This window comes from Equus asinus, chromosome 4, assembly GCF_041296235.1.
Source record: "Equus asinus isolate D_3611 breed Donkey chromosome 4, EquAss-T2T_v2, whole genome shotgun sequence".
Classification (NCBI taxonomy): Eukaryota; Metazoa; Chordata; class Mammalia; order Perissodactyla; family Equidae; genus Equus; species Equus asinus.
The window spans coordinates 22632895-22659983 of record NC_091793.1 but is presented as its reverse complement, the minus strand read 5'-3'; the positions used below and the strand labels follow the sequence as shown (position 1 = coordinate 22659983).

At 45.0% G+C, this 27089-nt stretch overlaps 2 protein-coding genes across 3 annotated transcripts in view; one reads left to right on the top strand and one right to left on the bottom strand.

Moving 5' to 3' along the window:
• The window catches only part of FAM227A (family with sequence similarity 227 member A), a 79861-nt gene extending 64599 nt beyond the window's left edge, over nucleotides 1–15262 (bottom strand). The window contains exons 1-3 of the mRNA XM_070506872.1: nucleotides 15124–15262; nucleotides 12116–12351; nucleotides 10283–10365 (exon numbers count right to left, since the gene is read on the bottom strand). Coding sequence (XP_070362973.1) covers nucleotides 10283–10365; nucleotides 12116–12257 — 225 coding nt within the window. The 5' untranslated portion in view covers nucleotides 12258–12351; nucleotides 15124–15262. The remainder of the gene's footprint in view (nucleotides 1–10282; nucleotides 10366–12115; nucleotides 12352–15123) is intronic.
• A 386-nt stretch (nucleotides 15263–15648) lies between these two features.
• On the top strand, nucleotides 15649–25573 carry CBY1 (chibby 1, beta catenin antagonist). 2 transcript variants are annotated; one of them, XM_014851287.3, is made up of 6 exons: nucleotides 15649–15792; nucleotides 18792–18906; nucleotides 21321–21436; nucleotides 22326–22431; nucleotides 22515–22633; nucleotides 24842–25573. In XM_014851287.3, the coding sequence occupies exons 2-6, from the start codon at nucleotides 18828–18830 to the stop codon at nucleotides 24920–24922; spliced, it is 501 nt and encodes a 166-aa protein (XP_014706773.1). In that variant the 5' UTR covers nucleotides 15649–15792; nucleotides 18792–18827; the 3' UTR covers nucleotides 24923–25573. The 2 variants fall into 2 exon arrangements, with proteins under 2 accessions (XP_014706773.1, XP_014706774.1); XM_014851288.3 differs by lacking the exon at nucleotides 18792–18906 and having other exon boundaries at nucleotides 15655–15792.
• Nucleotides 25574–27089: the final 1516 nt, after the last annotated feature.

Genomic DNA, 27089 nt, shown 5'->3' with positions numbered 1-27089 from the left:
CCGCCCTCTCTCCCACTGCCCCTCCTCCTGGTTACATCTCCTCCAGGCTACACCTCTGAGGAGCACACGATTTGGAACGCGGTTCCAATCATGGCTCTGCAGGTCACAAACTATTGTTTAATCTCTCTGTAAAAGAGGGATAATAATACCTACCTTCCAGCATCCTTATAAGGATCAGATATAAAGTACTTAATGTCTTATAAAACACTAGCACAGAGGCTATCTGACAGGAGGGGCTCAATAAAAGGTAACTATTATCATTATTAATCATCATACTCTTGACCTCTCAAGACTTCTCTTGATTTCCGACTCCTCCTCCCCTACCGCCCTACCCCCTCCTGTAAACGAAAGAAAGAAAAATGAATGTCAGTGACCCAACAAGTTGTATTGATTGTCAACTATGAGCCCAGCACTACGCTTGGGATAAAAAGCTAACAAAGAAGTATGCTTCTGTGTTCTTGCCCCCTAGGAATTTATCTATTTGAAGAGCCAAATCAACACAGTGGAATAATTAAGTTCTAATCTGCTACGTTTAGGATTCAAACAAGTGAGATCAGTATGAGCTGGAGCAGTCATGGAGGACTGCCCAGAAGAGGCGGGACGTGAGTGTTGGGGGAAATGAAGAAGCATCTATCTCCTTAGCTTGATAGACTGTGAAATGCCTCTTTAGCCTTCCCCCACCCTTCTCCTGAATCGGCAGTCCCGGCCCACAGGAGTTCAAGGTACTGGACACGTATGCAGCTAGGTGTGTATGTGGAGGACGGGGTCACATTAGTAGACATACATGTCAACATTGTTGCTCCAATTAAGTACACCGAGCTAAGGCAGGATGAGTGAACCGGATGGGTGTGCGTCAATGCAGCAATACAGCAATGTCTCTGATCCCTGCCGGGATTGCACTGTAGCCGATATGGGCAGGGCCTGGAAGGATGGAGGAGACTGCACAGAGAGATCGCAGAAAGGATAGTTGAATGTTGGAAGAAAAGCAAGTTTCAGGGGGAAAATAACGAGATCTGAGTTTGCATTTGAGATGACAAAAGGACTTACAGCAGGGCTGTCCCCTAGGAAGGCAACTCCCAAACCTGGCTGACGACCAGCATTGCTGGGGAATTATTCAGATATACAGATTCATTAGAGATGTTCATCCCTTAGGTCTGCGTTGGGTCTGGAATTATTTATTTATTGTGACTCCTGAACAGTTCTCTATTTAAATTTGAAAAACCAATGGATAATTTACACGGTACAAAAACAAACAGTACAGTAAAAATTCCCCCTCCCAGCCCTGGCCCAATCCTCTCAGCTTCTTGCACAGCCTTCCAGACATGTTCTGTTCAAATGGGAGCATATGAGACACACAATCCCACACCTTGCTCTTTTTTTACTTTTTAAAAAGCTCCCAGGGGAGTCTGATAATAAGTTAGGTTTAGGTATCACTCCTCGAGGTAGCTGGGAATAGGAGACTGAAATACGGGTGAGAAGCTGGAATTTGTGAACGTATCGTTGATTCCGCAGATATTTCCCGAGCACCTACGAAAGGCCAAACGCTGTGCTGATGCCGAGGACGCAGCCCTGAGCAGCGAACGCCGCCCCAGCCTCCAAGGGCTCTGGGGCTAGTGGGCAGAAGCCGACGGTTACGAGGTGATTGGTGCTGCTCTGAGGAGGGGCAGGGGGCCGCGAGTGCACCCAGAAGGGATGCCTACTAGTCTTGGGGTGGAGGGTGCAGGGAAGGCCTTCCCAGGCAGAGAGGAAGGACGGTGCCTACTCCCGGGGTGAGTGGGGAAGCTGGGATGGTGGGCAAGCAAGCTCTCGAGGGAGTGAGACTGGACAGAGGAGCTAAGCAAGTTCACGGCCAGAGACGGGAGGGAAACCCACACTCACAGCGTGGGAGAAGGAACAGAAAGAGGACACGCCTGGGAAGGGGGAGGGGGATCTGGATCTCAGAAGGAGCCGGTGCCCCCATTCATCGGTGCATATTCCTTAAGCACTTCCTACGTGACACACACTGTGCTAGGTGCCGTCCAGCAGCGCAGCATGGAGCCTGGAGAAACCAGTCTGGCTATAGGTGCTGACTCGGGAGAAGTGGCCACACAGCCCAGGCAGGGCAAGCTGAGGCCAGCAGAGGCTGGGCAGGGGAGCCCAGGGATGGGCTCCGGTGGCAGCAGGCAGCTGGCATCTGACAGATCTGACCAACTGCCTGGGCAGAGGAGCAGGAAGGACAAGCAAGGGACCCCTTCCTCCAGATCAAGTGAGGATCCAAGGTTGCTCCTGCTAGCCCCATCCTGGCTCTGACTGGCAATGAAGAACACCCGAGGAGATATGACAATACCAGGCAGCCTTGACAAGCCACCAGATCCTGCTTCTGGGAAGATAACGTCATTCTTTTTCCTGCTTTTAAAGTTATCTTTAAAAAAATCACAGGAGTAACATATAAATACATTCTTGTTGTAAAATATCCAAACATTACAGAAGTATATGGAGTAAAAAAAGTTTACCTGCCTTCCATCCCACCCCCTTTCAAGAACTGACTCCATTTGGTGTGTAGCCTTCCAGACTTTTCTCCTACACATTTATACATATATAATGTCCCTGCTGTGAGCCAGGCACTCTTCTATGCCCTGATCTAAGGGTTTCCATGAGTTTTAACTTATCTAATTCTTGCAACAACCCTATGAGGTAGATACATTATTAATGTTATCACCACGTTACAGGAAACCGAGACTCATAAAGGTTAAATAATATACCTAATGTCACAATGTGAGAAAACAGTCAAGCAGGAAGTTAAACTCTGACAGCCCTACTCCGGAGCCTGTGCCCCTGCTGCCATGCCCTCTCCTACATCTCAGGACACATCACAGAGACAGTGTTTTCAAACTTACATGGAATCAGTCCAAATCGTGCGTGTGTGTATTTTGCTTTTATTCACAATTCAATTCTAAGCTCTGCTCAACGGTGGGGTAGGGGAGACTGAAGCTAGTGGTCTCCTTTCTGCATCAGTAAAGAATGGCTTAATCTCTGTGAAAGGCAATTTGATTGTATTTACCAAAATCTCAAATTTCACTTCTAGGACTCTATTCTGCAGAAATACTTGCAAATGAGCCTCAAGATTCATGTAAAAAAATATTTGCATGTTCACTATGATGAAAATACCACTGAAATATTTATCCATAGGGAATAGTTAAATTAATCATGCCATATCCAACCTTTGGAATATTATACAGCTATGAAAAGAATGGGGCAGGTCAACAACACTGATTTTGAAAAATCTCCAAGAGGTATTTACACTATGACAAATAAATAAAACAAAGGCAAACAAAATAACATTTATGGTATGATTCTGCTTATATTAAAAAAAGAATACAATAACCCTAAATGTATGTGTTGTATATTTCTGAATGTATAAAAAAGTTCTGGAAGATACACACCATAGGATTAGCAATGGTTACTTCTAGGGAAAGAAATAGGGCTGGGGAAAAGTGACTTTAACTGTTTACTTATATACTTGTAGATGGTTTGAATAAGCATGCATTACTTTGCTATTTACATTTTAAAAAATAAAACAAAAAAATTGATTCAAGAGCTGACTGACCCCAAAAGTCAGTACTGGAAAAGCTGGGGTGAAGGTAAAGCTAAAAAGGCAAACCACCAGGTCAGGACCTTGGGGGCAGAGGAACCTTGTAGAAAGCAAGATGCCAGGTGGGAAGGGGCGAGCAGGGTTAGGTGGGGTGACTCGGCAGGTGGTAAAGGAGCAGGGTTTTAAGACAGAACCAAAGAAGCAGAGGGAAGTGACGAGGGGGAGGAGGAGAGCCAGGAGGGCACAGGGACTGCGGATCAGGCCTTCTTCCAGGACTTTCCTCCAGGGTTTTCTTCCAATCTATAGAACTCCACTGCCAACAAATGCTGTGGGTCTTCACCTAGTCTGAGCCTCTCTCATCGTGTCTGGGGACATAGACAGCAACATAAATGAGCGAAGCAGGCCAAATGTAAGAGCACATGGCAACCAACACTTTGCTTCCATATCAGGAAGCAGCAGGGAGTGGTGGGGACTGCAGTGAACTGGAGAGCTCACGTTCTGACAAAAGGAGCTACTGTTCTTCTGCTCCAGCTGATGACTGCCACATGGGATGCAGGCCCCAGCCCAAAGACTGCTTGGGCCAGCTGGTGCAGACAAACAAAGGTATGGGAAGCCCAGACGTGGCCCACAGACTGCCAGTGAGCGACCTCTGGTGGAGATGAAAAACCTGCAGGTTAGGGAGTGAACTTGCCCGCAGCACACAGCATCCCCCAAAGAAGAAATCTTCATCATCATAACTCTCCTCCTCCCAGCCCCACGCGTGGGAGTGAGGCAGGGCAACTCACTGAGCAGAGGGGCTTGTGCAGTCCGAGCAGTGTGGAGCTGACCCTCCCAACAGTGCACTTCATACTGGTGAGGAGCAGGTCCCTAGTGACTGGTTGGTTGATTGACATTGCTTGTTGCTCTCATTTCAAATCTCCATTTCTTGGAGATTTTTAGATTTATGCCTCAGATTTCTTAAGTGCAGTTAAAAATCAAATACACACTATCGCTAAAGCCCAAGATAGAAAAGAAGACACTTCCAGATGTTTCATGCCAGTGTTCTTCTGCGTGGTGGGAGCTGTGCTACCCAACCACCACCAGCTTAACCTACAGAACTCCTGTCTCTCAACAAGCCGGCTGTGTGTGTGTGTGTGTGTGTGTGTGTGAGGAAGAGTGGCCCTGAGCTAACACCTGTTGCCAATATTCCTCTTTTTGCTTGAGGAAGATTGTCACTGAGCTAACATCTGTGCCCATCTTCCTCTATTATGTATGTGGGATCTGCCACAACACAGCTTGATCAGTGGTGTAGATACCTGCCCAGGATCTGAACCCTCATGGGTGCCGAACTTACTCACTATGCCACTAGGCTGGCCTCTGTTTTATATTTTTTTATAAAAGTGAATCAAAATTAACTTTGAGGCTTCCAGTTTCCAGTCTAGCATGTAGGGAGCTCGGAAGTTGTCACTCCACCTTTACAACAAGTAAAAAGCTAAATGAACTGAAAAATCAACAACTCTTCTTAGATCTGTCAGAGAAGTCAGGTCACAGGGCAAATTGGAGAGACCGATAAGAGAGACAGAGAATCACAACCTACCAGAGCAGAAACCTCCATGGGAACCAGTACCAGGATAAGAAAACGTGTACCTGATGAACTGCTGGAGGCTCAGTACGGACAAGACTGAGAGTTAAAAATCCAAGAGGGACCAATCTTCAGGGGTCCCTACACTTTTACGTTTTACCTCCAGGAGGTCACCAGGTTCTCAGAATGAATATCAGAGAAAAATCCCCTGGCACTTCCAGCAGGGGGAGAGGAAAAGCAACCATTCTGAAATATGCCATAGCATTCTACTCTTCTAACAAAGCCTACCCTCAGGAGAAACTATTTTACCAGAGCCTAACTTCCACGAGGGAAGGGAAGAACCCACCTCCAGCCCTGTCTGGCCATTTTGTCCCACCTAAGCAGGAAAAAAACCTGGGAAGCACCATTGGAGTTCACAGTCCAGGGGCACAGGCTCACCAAAAGGTGCTATAATCACAGGACGATAAACACTTTCTCTCCCCTCACACCTCACCCTCATATCACTAAAGGTCTGTTTACTGAAGTTTCTTATACCCACTACATTACATCCACCTTTCAGCAAACACAGAGCATACTGAAAGGCAAAAACACAGTTTGAAAAGAGTGAACAAGCATCAGAAACAAGAGTCAGATATGGCAGAAACATTGGAATTATCAGGTGAGGAACTTTTAAAAACTATGACTAATATGGTAAGCCTTTCATGGAAAAAGTAGACAACATGCAAGAACAGATGGATAAGGGGCTGGCCCCGTGGCCGAGTGGTTAAGTTCGCGCGCTCCGCTGCAGGCGGCCCAGTGTTTCGTCGGTTCGAATCCTGGGCGCGGACATGGCACTGCTCATCAAACCACGCTGAGGCAGCGTCCCACATGCCACAACTAGAAGGACCCACAACGAAGAATATACAACTATGTACTGGGGGGCTTTGGGGAGAAAAAGGAAAAATAAAAAAATCTTTAAAAAAAAAAAAAAAGAACAGATGGATAATATAAGCAGAGAGATGGAAATTCTAGGAAAGAATTAAAAAGAAATGCTAGAAATCAAAAACATTGTAACAGAAAGGAAGAATGCCTTTGATGGGCTCATTAGTAGACTGGACATGCCTGAGGAAAGAAACTCTGAAATTGAGGCTATGACAATAGAAACTTCCAAAATGGGAAAGCAAAGAGAAAAAGAGACTGAAAAAAAGAGAACAGAATATCCAAGAACTGTGTGACAACTACAAAAGGTGTAACAAATGCATAATGAGAATACCAGAAGGAGAAGAAAGGAACAGACAAAATATTTGAAGCAAAAATTATTGAGAATTTCCCCCAAACTAATGTCAGACACCAAAATACACATCTCAGAGCCTAGAGAACACAAAGTGGGATAAATGGAAAACACACAAACACACATACACACACACAAAACCCTACACCTATGCATTTCATATTCAAACTTTAGAAAATCAAAGATAAAGAAAAAACCTTGAAGGAAGCCAGGGAAAAAGAAACATCTTCACCTATAGAGGAGCAAAGATAAGAATTACTTCTGACTTCTCAGAAATCATGCAAGCAAGAAGAGAGTGGAGTGACATATTTAAAGTGTTAAGAGAAAAAAACTACCAATCTGAGTGGAGTGACATATTTAAAGTGTTAAGAGAAAAAAACTACCAATCTAGATAAAGTCAACAAAAGCAGAAGCTGGTTCTTTGAAAAGATCAATAAAATTGATATGTCTCTAGCCAGGCTAAATAAGAAATAAAGAGAGAAGACACAAATTACTAATATCAGAATGAAAGAGAGGACATCACTACAGATCCCATGACATCAAAAGGATAATAAAGGAATATTATGAACAACTCTATACCTACAAATTTGGTAACCTCGACAAAATGGAACCATTCCTTGAAAGACATAATCTGCCAAAACTCATGCAAAAAGATATAAAAAATCTGAATAGACATATATCTATTAAAGAAATTGAATCAATAATTAATGACCTTCCAAAACAGAAAGCACCCAACCCAGATGGGTTCACTGGTGAATTCTACTGAATATTTAAGGAAGATATTATACCAATTCTATACAATCTCTTCCAGAAGACAGAAGCAGAAAGAATAGTTTCTAACTCATTTTCTGAGGCCAGCATTACTCTAATACTAAAATCAGGTCAAGACATTATAAGGAAACTACAGACTAATAGCTCTCATGAACACAGATACAAAAATCCTCAAGGAAATATTATCAAAGCGAATCCAAACTCTGTAAAAATAATTACACATCATGACCAAGTGGGATTTATCCCAAGTAAGCAAGGCTGGTTCAACATTTGATAAACAATTAATGTAATCCATCACATCAACAGGCTGAACAAGAAAAATCACACAATCTTATTAATAGATGTAGAGAAAGCATTTGACAAAATCCAACACCCGGTTATGATAAAAACTCTCAGCAAACTAGGAATAGAGGGGAACTTTCTCAACTTTATAAAGTACATCTACAAAAAACTTACAGCTAACATCATACTTAATGGTGAGAAACTTGAAGCTAAGATCAGGAACAAGGCAAGGATGTCCCTTCTCACCATTGCTTTTCAAATTGTACTGGAAGTCCTAGCTAATGTAATAAGACAAGAAAAAGAAATTAAATGTATACATATTGGGAAGAAAGAAATAAAACTTTGCAGATGATGTCATTGTCTATGTAGAAAATCTGAAAGAATTAAAAAATCAACTCCAAGAACTAACAAGTGATGATAGCAAGGTCTTAGGATATAAGGTTAGGGGGCTGGCCCTGTGGTTGAGTAGTTAAGTTTGCATGCTCCGCTTCGGTGGCCCAGGGTTTCATCAGTTTGGATCCTGGGTGCAGACATGGCACTGCTGGTCAGGCCACATTGTGGCAGCGTCCCACATTCCACAATTAGCAGGACCCACAACTAAAATATACAACTATGCACTGAGGGGATTTGGGGAGAAAAAGCAGAAAAAAAAACAAAGAAGATGATTGGCAACAGTTGTTAGCTCAGGTGTCAATCTTTAAAAAAAAAAAAGATATAAGGGTAATGTAAAAAAGTCAATCAATTCCCTATAACCAGCAACGAACAAGCACAATTTGAAATTTAAAACATAATATGACTTACATTGCACCTACAAATATGAAATAGGTATAAATCTAACAAAATATGCATAAGATCTATATGAGGAAAACTACAAAACTCTGATGAAAGAAATCAAAGGAGAGCTAAGTAAATGGAGAGTTAGTCCATGTTCATGGATAAAAAGACTCAACATTGTCAAGATGGCAGCTCTTCCCACTTCATTTACAGATTCACTGACACCCCAGTCAAAATTCCAGCAAGTCGTTTTGTGGATGTCGACAAACTGACTCTAAAGTTTATGTGGAGAGGCAAGGGACCCAGCACAGCCAACACCACACTGAAGGAGAACAAAGCTGCAGGACTGACACTGCCAGACATCAAGACTTTGTGAGGCTACAGTCATCAAGACAGTGTAGTCTTAGTGAAAGAACAGACAAATAGATCAACGAACAGCATAGAGCGCCCCAAAATAGACCCACATAAATACAGTCAACTGGTCTCTGACAAAGGAACAAAGGTGAAACAATGGAGCAAAGACAGGTCTTTTCAATAAATGGTGCTGAACAACTGGACATTCACATGCAAAACAATGAATCTAGACATAGACCGTACAGTTTTTACAAAAATTAACTCAAAATGGATCATAGACCTAAATGTAAAATGCAAAACTATAAAATTCCTGGAAGGTAATGTAGGAGAAAATCTAGATTACCTTGGGCATGGTGATGACTTTTCAGATACAACATCAAAGGCATGATTCATGAAAGAAACAATTGATAAGCTGGCTCCATTAAAATTAAAAACTTCTACTCTGCAAAAGACAATGTCAAGAGAATAAGAAGATAAGCCATAGACTGGGAGAAAATATTTGCAAAAGACACATCTGATAAACGACTATTATCCAATTTATACAAAAAACTCTTAAAACTGTACAATAAGAAAACAAACAACATAATTAAAAAATGGGCCGAAGACCTTAACAGACACCTCACCAAAGAAGATATACAGATGACAAATAAATATATGAAAAGATGTTAAATATCATATGTCATTAGGGAATTGCAAATTAAAACAACGAGATATCACTACACAACAGTTAGAATGCCCCAAATCCAGAACACTGAGAACACCAAATGCGGGTGAGAACGTGGAGCAACAAGAGCTCTCATTCATCGCTGGTGGGAATACAACAAAATGGTATAGCCACTGTGCGAGACAGTTTGCCAATTTCTTACAAAACTAACCATACTCTTACCATATGGTCCAGCAATCACACTCCTTGGCATCTACCCAAAGACTGGAAATCATATGTCCACACAAAAATCTGCACACAGATGTTTATAACAGCTCTATGCATGATTGCCAAAATTTGGAAGCAACCAAGATGTCCTTCACGGATATGGTGAATGGATAAATAAAATTTATCCAGACAATGGAATACTATTCAGTGCTAAAAAGAAAAAAAAAAGCTATCAAGCCATGAAAAGACATGGAGGAAGCTTAAATGCTATTACTAAGTGCAAGAAACCAACCTGAAAAGGTACATATTGTACGATCCCAACTATGTGACATTGTGGAAAACGCAAAACCATGGAGACAGTAAAAACATCAGTGGTTGTCTGGGGTTACAGGGGAGGGAAGGATGAATAAGCAGAACACAGAGGATTTTTAGGGCAGTGAAACTAGTCTGTATGATACTACAAAGATAGATAGATGTCATTACACATTTTTCCAAAGGCAAACAACGTACCACACAGAGAGAACCCTAATGTAACCAATGAACTTTGGGTGATAATGATGTATCAACGGAGGTTCATCAGTTGTAACAAATGTACCACTGTGATGATAGGCAGGGAGGTTGTGTGTGTGTGGAGGCAGGGAGCATGTGGGAACTCTGTACTTTCAGCTCAGTTTTGCTGTGAACATAAAACTGCTCTAAAAAATAAAGTTCACTAATCAAAAAAAAAGAATCTTTGAGATCTCTATTGTGCAAAGGTGCTTTCAAATACATAGAGGGTCCCCAGAGCCCTTCCTTCCTGGAAGCCTTGCCTCAGCACCCATAACTCACCAGGCTGTTGACCAATGGGTTGGGACTTAGATCCATTTCACCAATCGTTTGGTTTACCTGGTGCATGGAGCCAACAAAGCACGCTGGGAGGTGAGTCAGCTAAGGACACACACTAGGTGGTGATTACACACACAACAGGACAAGCTAGCTTGGCAAGGATGGCGGCTCACTCACTCCCTTTCTGCGCTGTCTCTCCACTTTATTTTCTTTGCAAACATTCACACTTCTTTTATCTTGTGTTAAATGACTTGCTTTACAAGTTATAGATGAAAATTAACCATATTCTAGATACCTTGGGAAATATAAAAAGAATCATCCATTATGCTGCCACCCTAACAACTTCTGTTAGGATCTGAGGAGCTTTCCTTCCAGTATTTTTTACATACATACACTTTTACATAATTATAATCTCAGTATGTGCCTATTTTACTAGTCTGACTTCTCTTCCACTCATTTTTATGATCATTTTCCATATGGCTAAACAATCTTCATAATATTTTAAATGGCATTATATGAATCCATTTAGAGGATGCATCTTAATAAACTTCACTGTTCTTGGGCTATTGAATATTTGGTTACAGTTTTTTGCAATTATAAATAATGCTGTGATGCATATAGTCAGACAGACAGCGGTTTCCATATTTTGGATGACTCCTTTAAGAGAGATTATCAGGTGAGAGAAGGCAGGGCCAAAAGGTATCTCAACCTTGTTTATCACTGTTGAAATCTCTGCTCAGTTCATGGCCTCTCTTGTCATCCTCTCTACGTTTGCATTTCTTTCTGTCTCAATCTCAACTGGTCTAGGATATATCCTTTGCAAAAGCCCCATAATCCCATCACTTCTCACTCCTTCACATAAAGCAAGGTCCACTCTTACTTCCATTACCCTCAAGTGTTCTTACAAATTGGACACTTGACAGTTGAAGATGCCAAGGAGGGATATGACACATCATAGAGAGATGGATTAGTTAGGCTGAGATGAATGTGGGATTAAGAAGGAAAAAGGGGACATTAGAAAAAGAGCCAGGAAAGTGAGACCCTAAAGCAGATCCTGATGGGATCACACTTGTGCTCATCTTGAGAAGGGTTTCTGAGAGGTGTGGAAGGTGAGAGGATGCAGAGGGACACACGCGGTCTGGCTGGCAGCAGCATGACCTGAAGGTTAATGCACTCTTTATAAGATGGAAAGACCTGGGGTTATTTATAACCTGAGAGGGCTATTTACTGGACGAGCTCTACAGTCCTCCAGAGATGGGATTCTGTGCGTCCCTGGGATACAGTTAAGGGTCAGAAGTAAGACAAGGATCAATAAAGGCAGGGCCAGAGAAGATGCTGGTAGAGCCTGGACGACACTAGAAGGGGCAAGCTCTGGGCTCAGGCAGAAGTGCTGGCAGGTGAGAAGAGGTGAGGTCAAGTGCAGCAAAAAACAAAAAGTTGGATCTTAAGCTCACTTGTCTGAAGGCAGAGGGCTGGACCATGACTTCTTAGTTGCTACCTATAACTATAATTCTTTGGAAAGTAGGAGGGAAAAAAGCAGACAATGAAAAAAAAGAGCTTTTTTTCTCTTCTTCCCCATTCTTTCAAAACATATTTCTAGTACTTCTTCCTTTGGGGCTCTTTCTGATTATCTTAGTAAAACAAACTCAAGTCAAACAGTCCTTTGCAGTCGCAAATTCTTTTAGAGGATAGGAAGGGCTTAAGTAATTGAAAAAAAAATTAATGAAAGTATATGGAATGAGCTAATAAGTAACGTGTGTTATGGACTTGAGCACTGGTTACACCTCTGTGCAGGTGTATCTGGTCTCAATTATAGAGGGCACCACAGAAGGATACAGGGTGGATTGTCCTCCAGAGTCTTCCTCATGGCATTCTTCATCACATTCCGTGTAACAGGTGAGACAGCCAGGTGCTCATCCAGTGGCACCATGGGCAAGGCGTTGACATTGATGACATCCATCTTACTGAAATAAGCCATTGTCCAGTTTCTCGTAAAGTGACAAATAGTAAGTTTCCACTTTTAAGAGTCTCTCATTTTTCACTCTGATCTTGTTCTCTGTTTAACCAGCCTCCTGGAAATCAGAAATAGCATAGAACCATCTTAGAAAACACAACATGCTCATCTGGTAAGGAGAGCTGATGGCGAGGCGCATGCTGCCTGCAACATGGGAAATAAAGATTTTTGTCTGAGAAGCCCATTCTTAACAGGATCTCAAGGCATATATACTTTTTCTTTCTACCTGCTGATGTTTCTCCCGCCCTTGATGAAAATTCCTCTAATTTTAAAAGTAAGGAGACTAGAGTGCTGGAAAGGCCAGGGCTCCAGACCTCCCAGCAAGCCAATTTCCAAATTAGAAATGAAATCTAATCTCTTTGTCTCTCTGAGCCTCATATGGAAAGTGAGAGATTCTGAATTAGGTTCCGAAGACCCTTTTCAGCTTTCAGATGCTATGAGTCTATGGTTTGGGTCCATCTCCTCAGCATAAGGCTCCTGATTACCTGAGGTTTTCTGCTCCCTCTCAGAAAACTGGCCCAGTCACTACTCTTCCTCCCGGATTTAGAAAACTCTGGCCAGGCTGCTCTCCCGGGTCCTTGCTCATTGGCCAGGAGTTCATCACTACCCCTTGTCTCTCCAGGTCCAGAGCCTGGTGGTACAGGCCTGGTTATAATGAAGTAAAAGACTTAGATCTGCCCTCAAGAAGCTCGTAGATAATGGAAGAAGAGAGAAAAGGTAGAGTTTGGTGGAAAAAATTAACCAAGGTGCCTTTTCACGAGTCTCCCTTCCTCTCCTTCAGTTCATGCCTTGTGCCCTGCCCTCTTCTCCCCAGCCATGTGTCCTATATGCCTGCCCCACTGAACTTCTTCCTGGTCCCCGCCACGCTGTGCTTTGTGCCTCCATGCCTCTGCACATGCTGATCTTCTACTCAATGCTCAGCCCAGGTGATATACTTTTTGGGAAATCTTGAATTGCTCCAGGTCACTAGTGCCACCCCTCCCCCGTGAAGCCCAGGATTCTGCTTCCTCTTCCTCTTATGGCACTTAACCGTATGGAACTGGAATTATTTGCTTCTACATCTTTCTCCATTAGGCAAATGACTCCTGGGGATTAGGTTCACTCAATATTTGATTCCATTTTAGACTCACTCACCACACTTCTTTCTAGTCCCAAGAGGCTATTCATCTTGGGCTGTCCCACATCAGCTGGATTGTGGCAAAGGCTGGCCCAGGCCCAGATCAATACTATCTCCTCCCTCCTGTTCCTGGCCTTCAGCCACGCAGGCAAGGGGGAGAGAAGGTAAAGGGGAGGCAGGTGGAGGTGCGTTTTAGGGCTTCTCACTTTCCTCCCCACCTCCCGTTCCCCAGCTGGGTGGAAAACTGGAACACATTCTCTGAAAAGCTAAGCATGGGGCGACCCTTCTTGAGAAGCCTCTTGCTGTAGCTTAAAATTATTACTTACGCCTAATGGGAGAACCGAATAGTACACTTCTTAAGAAAAATGTTTAAAATACACGCTTTGCTCCCTTCTGAATTTTTCATCATACCACTTTAGCATTAAGTATTCTCTGAAACACGTAAGATTTACTATCACTATCTGGGTTGTAAAAAAGGATGGGGAAGAAAACTAACTTCATTGAATACCTACCTGGTGCCCAGCGCTGTGCTATGTGCTGGGGGCAGATGAGTCGAAGAGTAAGGAACATTCTGCCCTCCAGGGGCACACAGTCTGGCAGCCGAGATTTGAATGTCCCCTGTTTCGGGTTAACATGTTTTAACTTCAACATGTTAAACAAGGTAAAACAATGCTGACTTTGAAGTTCAATAGACCTCTGTCCAGTTTAACTCTCAGTCATTCAATGACTAGCTATTGAGTACCTGACACAAGCCAGCACTGTGCTCCTACTGGGGACGGGATGGTGAGCTACCCCACACTATACCCCTGTCCTACTGGAGCTTATGTCTACTAGGGGAGCCACACCATAATCAAACAACTATATAAGTAATTGTGAATTATAACTGTGACCACTGCTTTGAAGGGAGGTACACAGTGCTGAGAGGACATAACAGTGACCTAGTCAACATGGTCAAGGCGTGAAGGAAGAGCAGGAGTTAATTAGATAAAGGGGGAAGGAAAAATACCACCCAAGCAGAGGGGAGCAAGGTAGAAAGGTAGGAAAAGGTTACACCTGTCTATCACAGTAGCCACTAGCAGTATGTGACAACGAGGCCCTTGGAATCTGGCGTGTCTGAAGAACTAGAATTTTAATTTTAATTAATTTAAATTTAAAAACTGAAGCAGTATAAACGTAAATATATTGACTATATGTTGAAAAACTATTTGAGACATATGAGTTAAATATTATTCAAATTAATATTACCTGGTTCGTTTTACTTTTTTAGAATATAGCTACTACGAAATTCTAAATCACATATGTGGCCCACATTATGTTTCCGTAGGACGGTGCTGGGCTGGACTGTGCAGATTTGGGTTCTAGCACATGGAATTCTCTTTTCAGTGCAGTGAGGTGCAGTTGGAAGAAAATTGCACTTGGAGCTAGAGACCCACGGGTCCTGCCCCTCATTGTATGGATGACCTGGTGCACCCATTGGCACCCGGTAATCATCACTCGAACGATCCTGAGTGTCTTCATTTATCAAATGGAACCAATAACCAAGTCCTGTTAGGACTTTAGAAGATCTAGAGATAATTCTTGAGTAGTTCTCTGCCCCTTGCTCACTGGGAGACCTTGAGGCGGTCCCTGGAAGCCGACGAAAGCCGGGGCGTGCGGAGCGGGCAGGCCTGCGGAGGCGGGCAGGGCGGGTCACCGTCCTTCTGTCCGTCTTACCTGAAGACAGAGGCGGAATCCGACGAATTTGGGGTCGGTTCCGCCACGGGTCCCTCAGGGGACCCTGCAAAACTCTGGATGGGACACCCGGCAACCGCTGCCCCGACATCCACCAGGAAGGGGTGCCCTTTGCTTTGTGGCCGGGGAGGAGGCAGGGGAGGAGGGGCGTCGGGGAGAGGCCCATTTTGCCACTGTGAGTCGCGGCGTTCTCCAGGCAACGCCCGCGCAGCCACCCCTTTCCCGCAACAAAGGAACCGCCGCGAGCCTCCCCTGCGTCCGCGAGACGCCGTTACCACGGCGACGGCCCCTCCCCCCCCGGCCGGGGAGACCAAATGATGGGCGTGCGGGTGTAGCTCCTCGTCCTAGCGTGTAGCCTGGGGCGTGTAAGTGGCCCCAGCAGACATTCCTTTTGTAGAATCTACCTAACACATCGAGGACAGTCCTCAAGCCTGACTGGTGCTCCGCGTGGGCTCGCGTTGGGGACCCCGCCGCGCCGGCCACCCCCCCGCCTCGGTGGTAGAGCCCGGGGCGGGGCTGCGCGTGCGCGCGGCGGGCTGGCGGGGGGCAGAGGGGCCTGTGAGCCGCGGTCGCTGTGGGTGACGGGCCAGGGCGGGCGGCACCCGGGAGGTGTCCGGGTGCGTTTGGACCCCGGCTTCGGGGACCTGTCAGGTACGTCTCCGAGCTTGGCGTCCCCCCAGGGCCCATGGACGGGTGGGACGCTCGGGCGTCACCCAGGGGACCCAGGGCCTCCCCGTGGCCGGAGCGGCCGGAGGGCGCGGGTCAGGGGCCAGAGGCCGGGTTCACCCCGGGCCCGTCGCCGCCCTTCTCCAAGCGCGTGTCATCAGTTGTAAATCGGGGTAGTAGTTCCTCCCCGTGAGTCGGCTTGAGGGTGATTAAATGACGGCGTGCGAGTGGACGTTTGTCACCACCGTTCGTTGAGTCCGGCAGCCCCGGGTGGCCGGGTCCCTGCGCGCCGTGTGCGTGGCCGGCTCTGAACTCTGCGGGACGTGAGTCCCTTTGAGAATCCACTGAAAGCCGAAGACCGCCCGCTCAGCTTCTTGTTAGATTAAGATCAGAGAGCGTATTTTACGGCCCACTGCAAACTGTGAAGCGTTGCACAGCGATGAAGTGATTATTGCCACCAGCGCAGAGTAGACCTTATTTGAAGCCCAGTTCCACCACCTTCCCACGCTGTGACTGGGGGCAAGTTACTTAACTTCTCTGAGCCTCAGTTTTGTGATCTGTAGATGGGGACATACTTACTTGATCTACTTCCAGCGGTGGTTGTGAGCATTAAATGCCACAGGTTTAAATTTTTTTTTTTTAATTTTATTGGCTTATAACATTGTGTAAATTTCAGGTGTACGTTGTTATGTTGCAGTTTCCGTATAGACTGCATCGTGTTCACCACCAATGGTCGTTTTTTATAAACACTAAAGCACTATGAGTGGGGTACTATTGTTGTGTCTGATTACAAATGAAGAAGCCTGAGGCCCAGCAGAAGTAAGTGCTGGGGTGCCACTGCGCGTGAGGAGCAGAGCATGGTCGGAACCCACCCGCTCTCCCTTCACTTCCTTTGTGCTGAGCCATCTCTGCCCAGGCAGTTTCACTAGAAAGAAGACTGCCTGGGGCCAAGGGGGTAGTTGGGACCTCCCTGTCCACACTAATGTCCCAGAACCCCAGGGTCTCAGCCAGAGTGGTCTGTGGATTATTGGATCCGATTTAACATCAGCTAATCCAGACTATTCCTTTTTCTCATCTGTAATATATTGATGACAGTTCTCAAGAGTTATGAGCATTAGTGAGGTCAGGAGTGAAGTGCCCCAGTTAAAACCCTGAGAAATCAAGTAACTTGGCCAACGTTTAGCAGGCAACTAAGGGGCAGAGCCAGGCCTAGAAGTGGGTTTGTTGTGTCCAGGCGATGTGCTCAGGCACAGCGCTCTTAGCACAACTGGGGGCTTCGCAGGAACAACTTGGTTTATTTTCCCTCCAAATGTCTCCAGATGCTTGGAGAGGCAGAGGATGCTTTTTATTGTTTGGGGGTTTTTTTGGTTCATGTGTTTGTTTTGTTTTTTCATGAGTAACACGTGAATATATTATCATCGTAATAATTCGTTAAATCCAGAAGTATGTTTCTTTAATATACTTTTGTATTGTAACATACGAAATTGCCACCATCTGACCATTTTTTACCAACAAAATGGCAGTTTCATTTGAGTCAGCCATCCTACTCCTCTTCCCAGGTTTAACCACTGTGAGCAGTTTGGTGTGTCGTTTACAGATCTTTTTCTGTTTGTTATATACACATATATATTCTTGATTTTTTTTTTTTCTTTTTGTCTCCTCACATGGGATTGTAGCACACATTGTTGTGCAGCTTGCTTTCTGAATGTTAGCGTGTGTGGGGGTTCCTTCAGGTCACTCTATATACAGCTGTCTCGTTGTCTTTCTGGCTGTGTAGTATTCTGTTATAAGAAGGTGCCACAATATATTTGGCTACACCAACCACTGGTAGACAATTTAGATTGTTTCATATTTTTCACTCTTAGCAACAATAGAGAACATTTGTGTGACCATGTCCAGTTCTTTCTGGAGGATAAATTTTTAGAGATTTTATTTTTCCTTTTTCTCCCTAAAGCGCCCCCCGGTACATAGTTGTATCTTAGTTGTGGGTCCTTCTAGTTGTGGCATGTGGGACGCTGCCTCAGCATGGCTTGATGAGCGGTGCCATGTCCGCGCCCAGGATTCGAACCGGCAAAACCTTGGGCCGCCGCAGTGGAGCGAGCGAACTTAACCACTTGGCCACGGGGCCAGCCCCTGGAGGATAAATTTTTAGAAGTAGATTTGCTGGCCAAAAAAGTATGCACATTTATAATTTTGTTAGATTTTGCCTAATTGCACTTGAAAGAATTATAGCATCTTATGTTTCCACTAAGAGTAAATGAAAGTGTCTTTTTCTCCACACTCTCACCACCATTGGGTATTACTCATTTTTTGGCGGGGCTGGGGAGTGAGGAAGATTGGCCCTGAGCTAACATCTGTTATCAATCTTCCTCTGTTGGCTTGAGGAAGACTGTGGCTGAGCTAACATTGTGCCAGTTGTCCTCTATTTTGCATGTGGGATGCTGTCTCAGCATGGCTTGATGAGCAGTGCATAGGTACACACCCAGGATCCAAAAATGGGAACCCTGGGCTACTGAAGTGGAGCACGCAAACCCAACCACTATGCCACCGGGTCAGCCCCTATTCATCTTTTAAATTGTGCCAATATGATGGATGAAAGTGCTTCTTTTTATGATGTACCCCACAAGTTATTAATACAAGGATAATTAGATATAAACCTTTAGTCAACTGACCATGGCTGTGGACCTGGGAAAACTGCTTAACTTCTCTGAGCCCTAGTTTTCTCATCTCTGATATGAATGGGACAATCCCTACCTTGTGGGGTTGCTGCAAGGAATAAAAGAAATATATGTAGTGTGCCCAGCGTTGGGCCCAACCCATAGTGGAAACACAGGAAGTGATGTTAGTTAGTCTTTGTTGCTGTGCCTTTTTTTTTTTTTTGAGTTAAATCTTTCTTCCTGGATATTCCCATTTCATTCTTGTTCTGCCCTCTATAGATATAAGATTAATTGTCCCTCTTCCACCCTTTTTCTTTTCTCCGGCAGAAACAATGCCAGGGCCTTCCACCGTTTTTGGATGACATGGTAGCACAGCCTCAGATTCCCTCAGCATCTTGGTCCCCACTGCTGTCCTGTCCACCACCAAGCTGGAAGCATTCTGGTTTGTCCAAGTCCTAACGTGTTGTGCCCAGGCCCAAATGCCATCCCCTAGGATGTCGGTCTGCTGCTGTTTTTAATTACAAACACATCCCGCCTGTAAAACTTTCATGAGCACACCTCTAATTATGTTCATTTTTATTAATTTATTTATAAATCATATATACATATACATCTGTATTATATATTGTAAAATCTCCAAGGAAGCTTCTAAACTTTTATCATTAATTTTAGTGATATTAATTTCTCCATCACTGAAAACAGCAGTTTTCCTTCATGTTCTCATTGAATTACGTGTCTTGCTAACTGTGATGGATTCATACTATGAGTTATCTTTTAATGATAGTTGATATAAAGCCTTGTTTCAAATAGTCTTGAGAAGTTCCCTCTTTTTTGGGCCACCTTGTTGTCAGATATGATGAACTCCTTGCTGTTTTTATCTCCTGATGCGGTGAAGGGAGATTTGATACCCAGGAGCAGGAAAAGTGAGAGCTCTGCTCCTGCCTTTTTGCTCACTTGTGCTTTCATTGTTACCTTCAGTCTACAGTTTCTTAGAAAGAATCTTTTTAAGCTGCTTGTATGGTATAATTAAAATTAAGTAATATATGGGAAGAAATGAACCTTGACCCTTGTCTCACAGCATATGCAAAATTAATTCCAGATGAATCATAGTCCTAAATGTGAAAGCTAAAACAATAAAATTTCCAGAGTTAATATAGGAAAATATCATGACCTTGGAGGAGGTAAAAATTTTTTAAATAGGACACAAAAACACTAATCATTAAAAAAATTGATGTCACATTCCATTAAAATTAAGAACTTCTTTAATCAAAAAGAAATCAATAAGAAAGCAAAAAGGCAAGTCCGAGATTGAGAGAAGAGATTTTCAGTATTCTCTATATATACAACAAAGGACTGGTATTCAGCATATATAAAGAACCCCTACAAATCAATTAAAAAATGATGGACAACTTAGTAGAAAAATGGCAAAAGACTTGAACAAGCATGTCACAAAAGAGGGTATCCAGATGTCCAATGAGTATATGAAAAGGTGCTCAGTTTAATTAATTATTGGGGAAAAGCAAATTAAACACACAATGCTATACCACTACATACCTACCAGAACAGATAAAATGAAAAAGATAGGAAATGCCAAATGTTCACAAAGATCTCTCATACACTGTTGGTAGGAGTGTAGATTGGTGCAAACACTTTGGAAGACCACTGGCAGTGGTTACTAAAGCTGAGTATGTGAATGCTCTGTGACGCAACAGTTCCACCCCTGGGTGTAGAAGCAAAGAAGTATGCTTATGTATACAGAAATACACGTCCAAGCATGTCTCAGCAGCACTATTTTTAATAGACAAAAACTGGGAACAGTCCAAATGTCCACTTCATGCAGTAGAATATTTTACTGCAGTGTGAACAAATTACAACTACATACAGCAACAGATAAATTTCACATACATGATATTGAGTGAAAAAACAGACACAAAAGAGGATATACTGTAGAAGTCCGTGGATGTAAAACTGTTGGGCAAGGCTTGTGGGGTGATGAAATGTTCCGTATCCTGATCTGGAGGGTGGCTGCACACGTGTGTATGCATAGTAAAAACTCATGAAGCCATACACTTATGATTTGTATACTTTTCTATATTTATGTTATACATAAATATACAAAAAAGTTTACTTCTCCCTCCCTCCCTCTCCCAAAAAAATGGGCAGTGTCAGTAAATCTGCTTAACTGGGCCTGTGTGAATTGCAATAGGTTGCAATATGCCGAAAGCAGAGTATGGCTGCCATTGTCAGCTCGGCCGTGCTGTGGGCCTCCTTTCTCCTGATACCTCACCTGCCAAACAGGACAGGTGACCTTCTGACACGTGGGCTGAGTGAGGGGCACTATTATCAATCCAAAAGTGCAGTGTAAATACAGCTTCATTTCTTTAAGATGGAGAATATGCAGAGGCTCTTGCCCCAGGTCGATTCTTACCAGTGTACAGGAGTAAGTCAGGATAGTATTCCGTCTCTAGACTAAATCAGTGATGCCAGCTTGTGACAAAACTTAAGACAGGCAAGTTAGGCACTTGCCTGTGGTTAACATAAAGTGTAGAGCCACACAGACCTGCATTCACATACTAGCTCCCACTTAAAACCTTAGTCTTTCTATACCTCATCTGTCAAATGGGGATAATAAAAGGAGCTAGTCAAAGGGTGGTTGTGAGTTATGAGATGTTGCATGCAAAGGTTTTAGCACACTGCCTGGCACATAGTGACCATTACTAATTATATTAATAGTGAGCATGGGAGATATTACCAGGACTGTCAATAGCCATAGCAAAAGATGTGTGTTTTCATGATTGGAGGACAGTGGCATAAAGTGACCCAAATGTTTTCACCCTTGGCTTTTTCTGACGCTAGGAGGAGGGAGCACTGATCTTTCCTTCCTCTGGCCGAAGATGCCTCTCTTTGGGAATACATTCAGTCCAAAGAAGACGCCCCCTCGGAAGTCTGCTTCTCTCTCCAACCTGCACAATGTGAGTGTCGGCCCTGGGCTCAGCCCGGCCTGCAGGGTGACTGCAGTGTCAAGCCTGGTCTTTTATGGAAAGTGTGGTCCTCCAGAGGCATCCTCATAGGAGGGTATCCTTTCATTCGTATTATTGCTATTGCTAAAGACATTTTTTAACTCCTATTTGGGCATTTTTGTTAGAGCCTATTCAAGAACCTAAGACAGTTAATCTCATTATGGTTTTTGGCTCCAAATATTATTATCCAATTTGACTTCACTTTATTCCCAAGACTTGGCCAGGAATCGATTTTAGTCATGTCTAAGAATGAAATTCATTGTCAAAGGATGATGTTTTGCCACCATTAATGGCATTCAGAAGGGTATGCCGCGGCTCTCAAGGCAGTTTCCAAGCTCCTCGGGGGCAGAGCCAGCCGCATTCCTCTCTGAATGCCCAGTCCTGATGTGGGGTGGGTGCTCAGCGAGCTGTAGAAACATTGCAAACACATTAAAGAACAGCTGCCACTACTAATTGGGCGTTAGCATTTTATTCCTTTTCCTTGGCATATAGCTCCATAGTAAACAAATGACAATTTAGGGGCTCATTACATTTAAAAAGGATTTTTCACTTTATTAAAAATTTACAGTAAGATTTTTTAACTGTTAAGTGCCTAGTAGCTGTAAAATAATTCAGTTTACAAATTTCAGCATATATAGCTTTTTTGGAAAACATCTGATATGTAAGTGATACATTTCTTCTCTCTTATAGTTTAAGAGTTTTTGTTGTATCTTATTTGATTTTCTGATTTTTTAAAAAAGTATTAAGTCTGCTGGGTAATTATTAGAGAAAAGGAACGAGTTGCTGGGGTTGTATAGTTAATGGAAGGGGCACTGGGCCTCATGCAGTGTCTCGCCCACAGCTGGATCGGTCAACCCGGGAGGTGGAGCTGGGCCTTGACTATGGAACTCCCACTATGAACCTGGCGGGGCAAAGCCTGAAGTTTGAAAATGGCCAGTGGATAGCAGGTGGGCTAATTTCCTGCCATTTTGTCCAACGAGACTGTGGAAAGAAACCCCCCTCGTAACTGCTGGCTCTGCCCTTCCCCCAGAGACAGGGATTAGTGGAGGTGTGGACCGGAGGGAGGCTCAGCGCCTCCGGAGGCGGAACCAGCAGTTGGAGGAAGAGAACAATCTCTTGCGGCTGAAAGTGGACATCCTGCTGGACATGGTGAGCGAGGCAATGGGAAGGGATGCCTGGGCTTGCCTTCTGAGGGGGCGCCCCCTCAAGTCATTGCAGCCAGCTGATGCCAGTTTGCCCACGTAAGTTGCTTTGAATCCAGAGATACAAAGCAGACCCAGTCCCTACCCTCAGGGCTCCCCATCTAGTGGGGAGATGGACAGTAAACATAATGACAGTGCCTTGTGTACGGCAACAGTCAGTCTGTGCCTGACATCTGCACTTGAGAGGGAGACAGTGATTCTGTTGAGTCAGGAGGGCATCACAGAGGAAGGGATGTTTGAGCTGAATGTGGAAGGATAAAGGGAGGAATGGGGGTTGGGATGAAGGCATTCCAGGAAGGACAGTCTGCTCGTGGCTTGGAGTTGTCCCGTACCAAGTGGGCATTAGTCATTGCCCAAACCTGCCAAGGGGCACACTGCGTTCGTGTCGGTTTCTTGTGGCTGTTAAAAACCCATCGGGGGCCTGCCCCGTGGCCGAGTGGTTAAGTTCGCGCGCTCCACTGCAGGCGGCTCAGTGTTTCGTTGGTTCGAATCCTGGGCGCGGACATGGCACTGCTCATCAAGCCACGCTGAGGCAGCATCCCACGTGCCACAACTAGAAGGACCCACAACGAAGAATATACAACTATGTACTGGGGGGCTTTGGGGAGAAAAAGGGAAAAAAATAAAATCTTTAAAAAAAAAAACAAAAACCATCAGGGCCAGCCTGGTGGCACAACAGTTGGGTGCACACGTTCTGCTTTGGCAGCCCGGGGTTCACCGGTTCAGATCCCAGATGCGGACGTGGCACCACCTGGCAAGCCATGCTGTGGCAGGCGTCCCACATATAAAGTAGAGGAAGATGGGCATGGATGTGAGCTCAGGGCCAGTCTTCCTCAGCAAAAAGCGGAGGATTGGCAGCAGATATTAGCTTGGGGCTAATCTTCCTGAAAAAAAAAAAACCCATCAGGGGCCAACCCCATGGCCAAGTGGTTAAGTTTGTGTGCTCTGCTTTGGTGCCTTGGGTTTGCCAGTTCGGTTCCTGGGTGTGGACCTAGCACTGCTCATCAAGCCATGCTGGGGCAGCATCCCACCAGTAGAAGTAGAATGACCTACAACTAGAATATACAGCCATGTACTGGGGGGGTTTGGGGAGAAGAAGGAAAAAAAAAGATTTGCAACAAATGTTAGCTCAGGGCCAATCTTGAAAAAACAAAACAAAACAACCCATTAGCCTGTTGGGCTCAGTGGTGCAGGTGAAGGTTGATTGAGAGACAGGAGCGCATACACAGCAGTGGTTAAGAGCATGCATTCTGGGGGCCGGCCCCATGGCTTAGTGGTTAAGTTCTCATGCTCTTCTTTGGTGGCCCAGGTTCACGGGTTCAGATTCCAGGTGTGGACCTGCACCACTTGTCAGCCAAGCTGTGGTGGCGACCCACATACAAAATAGAGGAAGATTGGCACAGATGTTAACTCAGGACGAATCTTCCTCAGGACAAAAAAAAAAAAAAGCATGCATTCTGGAACTAAACTGCCTGGTTCCTTACCCAGCTCCACCACTGGCTGTGTGACTTTAGGCAAGTTATGTAACCACTCTGCGTGAAGAAACTTAGTTTCTTCAGCAATAAAATGGGCATGATAGTAGGCTCTACCTCGTAGTGAGTTGACAGTACACGCAGAGCGCCTGGAATAGGGTGTTGCTCAGGAGCTGTACCTCCTATTTCACAGTGAGCTCACCTCAGCTCCACAGAGTTTCTCTCTGTCCCTGTCTTGAGTGTCTTCCACCTTCTACTCCAAAGGCCACTAGAAGAGCCTGATGGGGAAAGCGGCATTCTTTTTCAAGCAGTTTTTTCCCTAATCACCATTATGTGAGCTACAGTTCAGAAGCAACTCAGACTCAAGTCCTTTAGCCTTAGAATCACCAAGATTTGCTTTTTTCATCCGCTAAGGCCCACTGTCCTCACGTAGTGAGTGCCATGCAATCCTAGGTGATCAAAAATGTTGATAGAGTGGATTGTGAATGTTCTTCACGTACTTGAGGCCCTGGGCCCTCAGCTGGTTACATTCTGCCCAGTTACGAAGGGGTTCCCATTGTGGAGGCTGGCAGTGTTAGAGAAATGCCAGGAGGCCTTTCCCCAGCACGCGGGGCTGGCCTCGCAAACTTGAAACATAGCCCACAAATCTCCTTCTTTATAACGCTCTGCTGCTTTACTTTCAGCTCTCTGAGACCACTGCCGAATCCCACTTAATGGAGAAGGAACTGGATGAACTGAAGAGTGTCAGCCGGAGGAGAAAATGATGACCCCAGACACATTCGTTAGGAGAATAGGGAGAAACCCATTGATCAGAGGAGTAAGATGTGGCTGAGGGGTTTTTTTAGCCAAACTCGTAGATTAGGTCCTAGGAGAGAGTATCATTCAATGGGGCCAAAAGGCACTGGCACCCTTGGGTTGGCAATAGAAAGGTGACAACAAAACGGAGGAAACCAGGATGCCAGGCCAGGGCAGGAAGTAGGAATGTACTCTGGCAGCGCGGCACAGGGAGGCCAGTCTGTAAACAAGGCCTCAGGGAGGTGTGGGTGATGCTAAGACTTTGGGTGCTCTCCAGTCACTCAGCACACACATGCATGTGTCCCACGTTCACCTTCAGGGGACAGACACTGTTGGGAGAAGCAGCTGGAGTTCATCACCTCATCCCCTCCTGCTGGGGTTGGGGGTGTGGCACCAGTTCTAAAGAGCCCTGCATGAGGGGTCTCAGACGAGCGGCTCTCCTGGTTCTCTGCCCCTCAGGCCACTCTCTCTGCCCTTTAAAGCATACTCGTTCCCCAAACCACAACCTCGTCAGGCTTCAGCTTCTCAGCAGCAAGAACCAGCCTTCCACAGCAACACTATATTTTTGTGCTACTTTCCTGTTTACACTACTTTTAAAAATTAAATGTTGTTCTATCATCTCTCTGTGACCAAAGTGACTGAGAAAAGAAGCATCAGCTGTTGGAGAAGTAAATGGAGCTGGAGTCTAAGCTTCTGCTGCTCCGTCCAAAGGCAGAGTTTTTAGGTTGTCGGGAAATGTCGCTATTGCAGGAAAAACATTGCAGCTTCCTGGGCTTGGCAGAGGCTGACCTGGAACAGAAATAGTCTCTCTGCCCAAATTCTCCTGCCCTCCTCCTTCAGGGAGTTGGGACTAGCCCAACCTCACAGGGGCCGAGTGGCTGGGTGGGGAGCTGGACTCCCAGAGTGGGAATCTGCGCCTGAGTCAGTGTGAGCCGAACTTCTCTGGCTGGAGGAGGAATCCAGCTCCCAAAGTCAAGGCGGGAGGGCTTGACTTCTGAGGGTGGGGACATGGAGCCCAGGGCTTTAGACCGGGGATGGCTGCTGAGTCATTTCCTCCTGAGCCCAGCGCTGTGAAGCAGGGACTATCAGCATGTCTGTCTGCACATAAGGAACCAAACTCCAGGAGGTTCAGAAACTGGTCTAGGGTCATACAGTGGAAGTGTGGGAACCTGCTGATTCGCAGCCCAGGTGGAGGAGAGGAGCTGGGTGGGGGACCGCCTCAAATGGAGGCTGCTGCCTGTAGTCCATCCTTAGGACCAGCTCTATGGGGGACAGATAAAGAAGCTCCAGCCCCTGACCTTTCTGATATAGGAGAGAATAATTCAGAAGGAATTGGAGAAGGATACAAATATATGCAGGCTGTAAATCTTCAGATCTTCAGGTACAGATAATAGGAGAAACTCAGAGTTGGCTTATTCCTAGCCCAGCATCATTAGCAACCATTTACAGAGCACCCTTGATGCCAAGTGCCTATTTCTAATTCTCAGGAGAATTCTTCAAGTTTGTTATCATCATCCCCTGCTTTTGGATGAAGAAACAAGCTTAGCAAACTGACACAGCTGGAAAGGATGGAGCCGAGACTGAAATCTTGGGAATCCTGAGGGGCAGGTTTGGTTGTCACAATGACGTGTGTACCCCTCTGCACCATCACTGGCACCTGAGAGTGCTGGAGCCAGTATGTGGGACAGTACTGCCGTGAAGAAGGACTTTTATCTTGAATGATAAGAGAATCAAGCCATTGGCGAGTTTAAGCAGAGGAATGCTAGGATGGACTTGTTTTTAAAAGGATCCCACTGGCTTCTATGTGGTGAAAAGACTGTAGGGGGCAAAGCTGGGACCAGGGAGGTGGCATAGAGGAGATGAAGTGGTCAGATTCTAGACATGAATTGACGGTGGAGCCCACCAGTGTTTGCTGATGGATGTGGGGTGGGAGCCGAGTCAAGGATAATCCTATTAATGAAAGTCTAAGAGAAAAGGGGAAAGATCACCATGTCTCACGACCCTGACCCTCATTTTTACCCATTGAGATTCTATATACTTTCAAGACCTTATCTTTTAATCAGATACATCCTTCAGGTTCTGGCTAAAATTCTTCCTCAAAGCCTTTATTAACCGAATCGACTACTTATGTGGCAC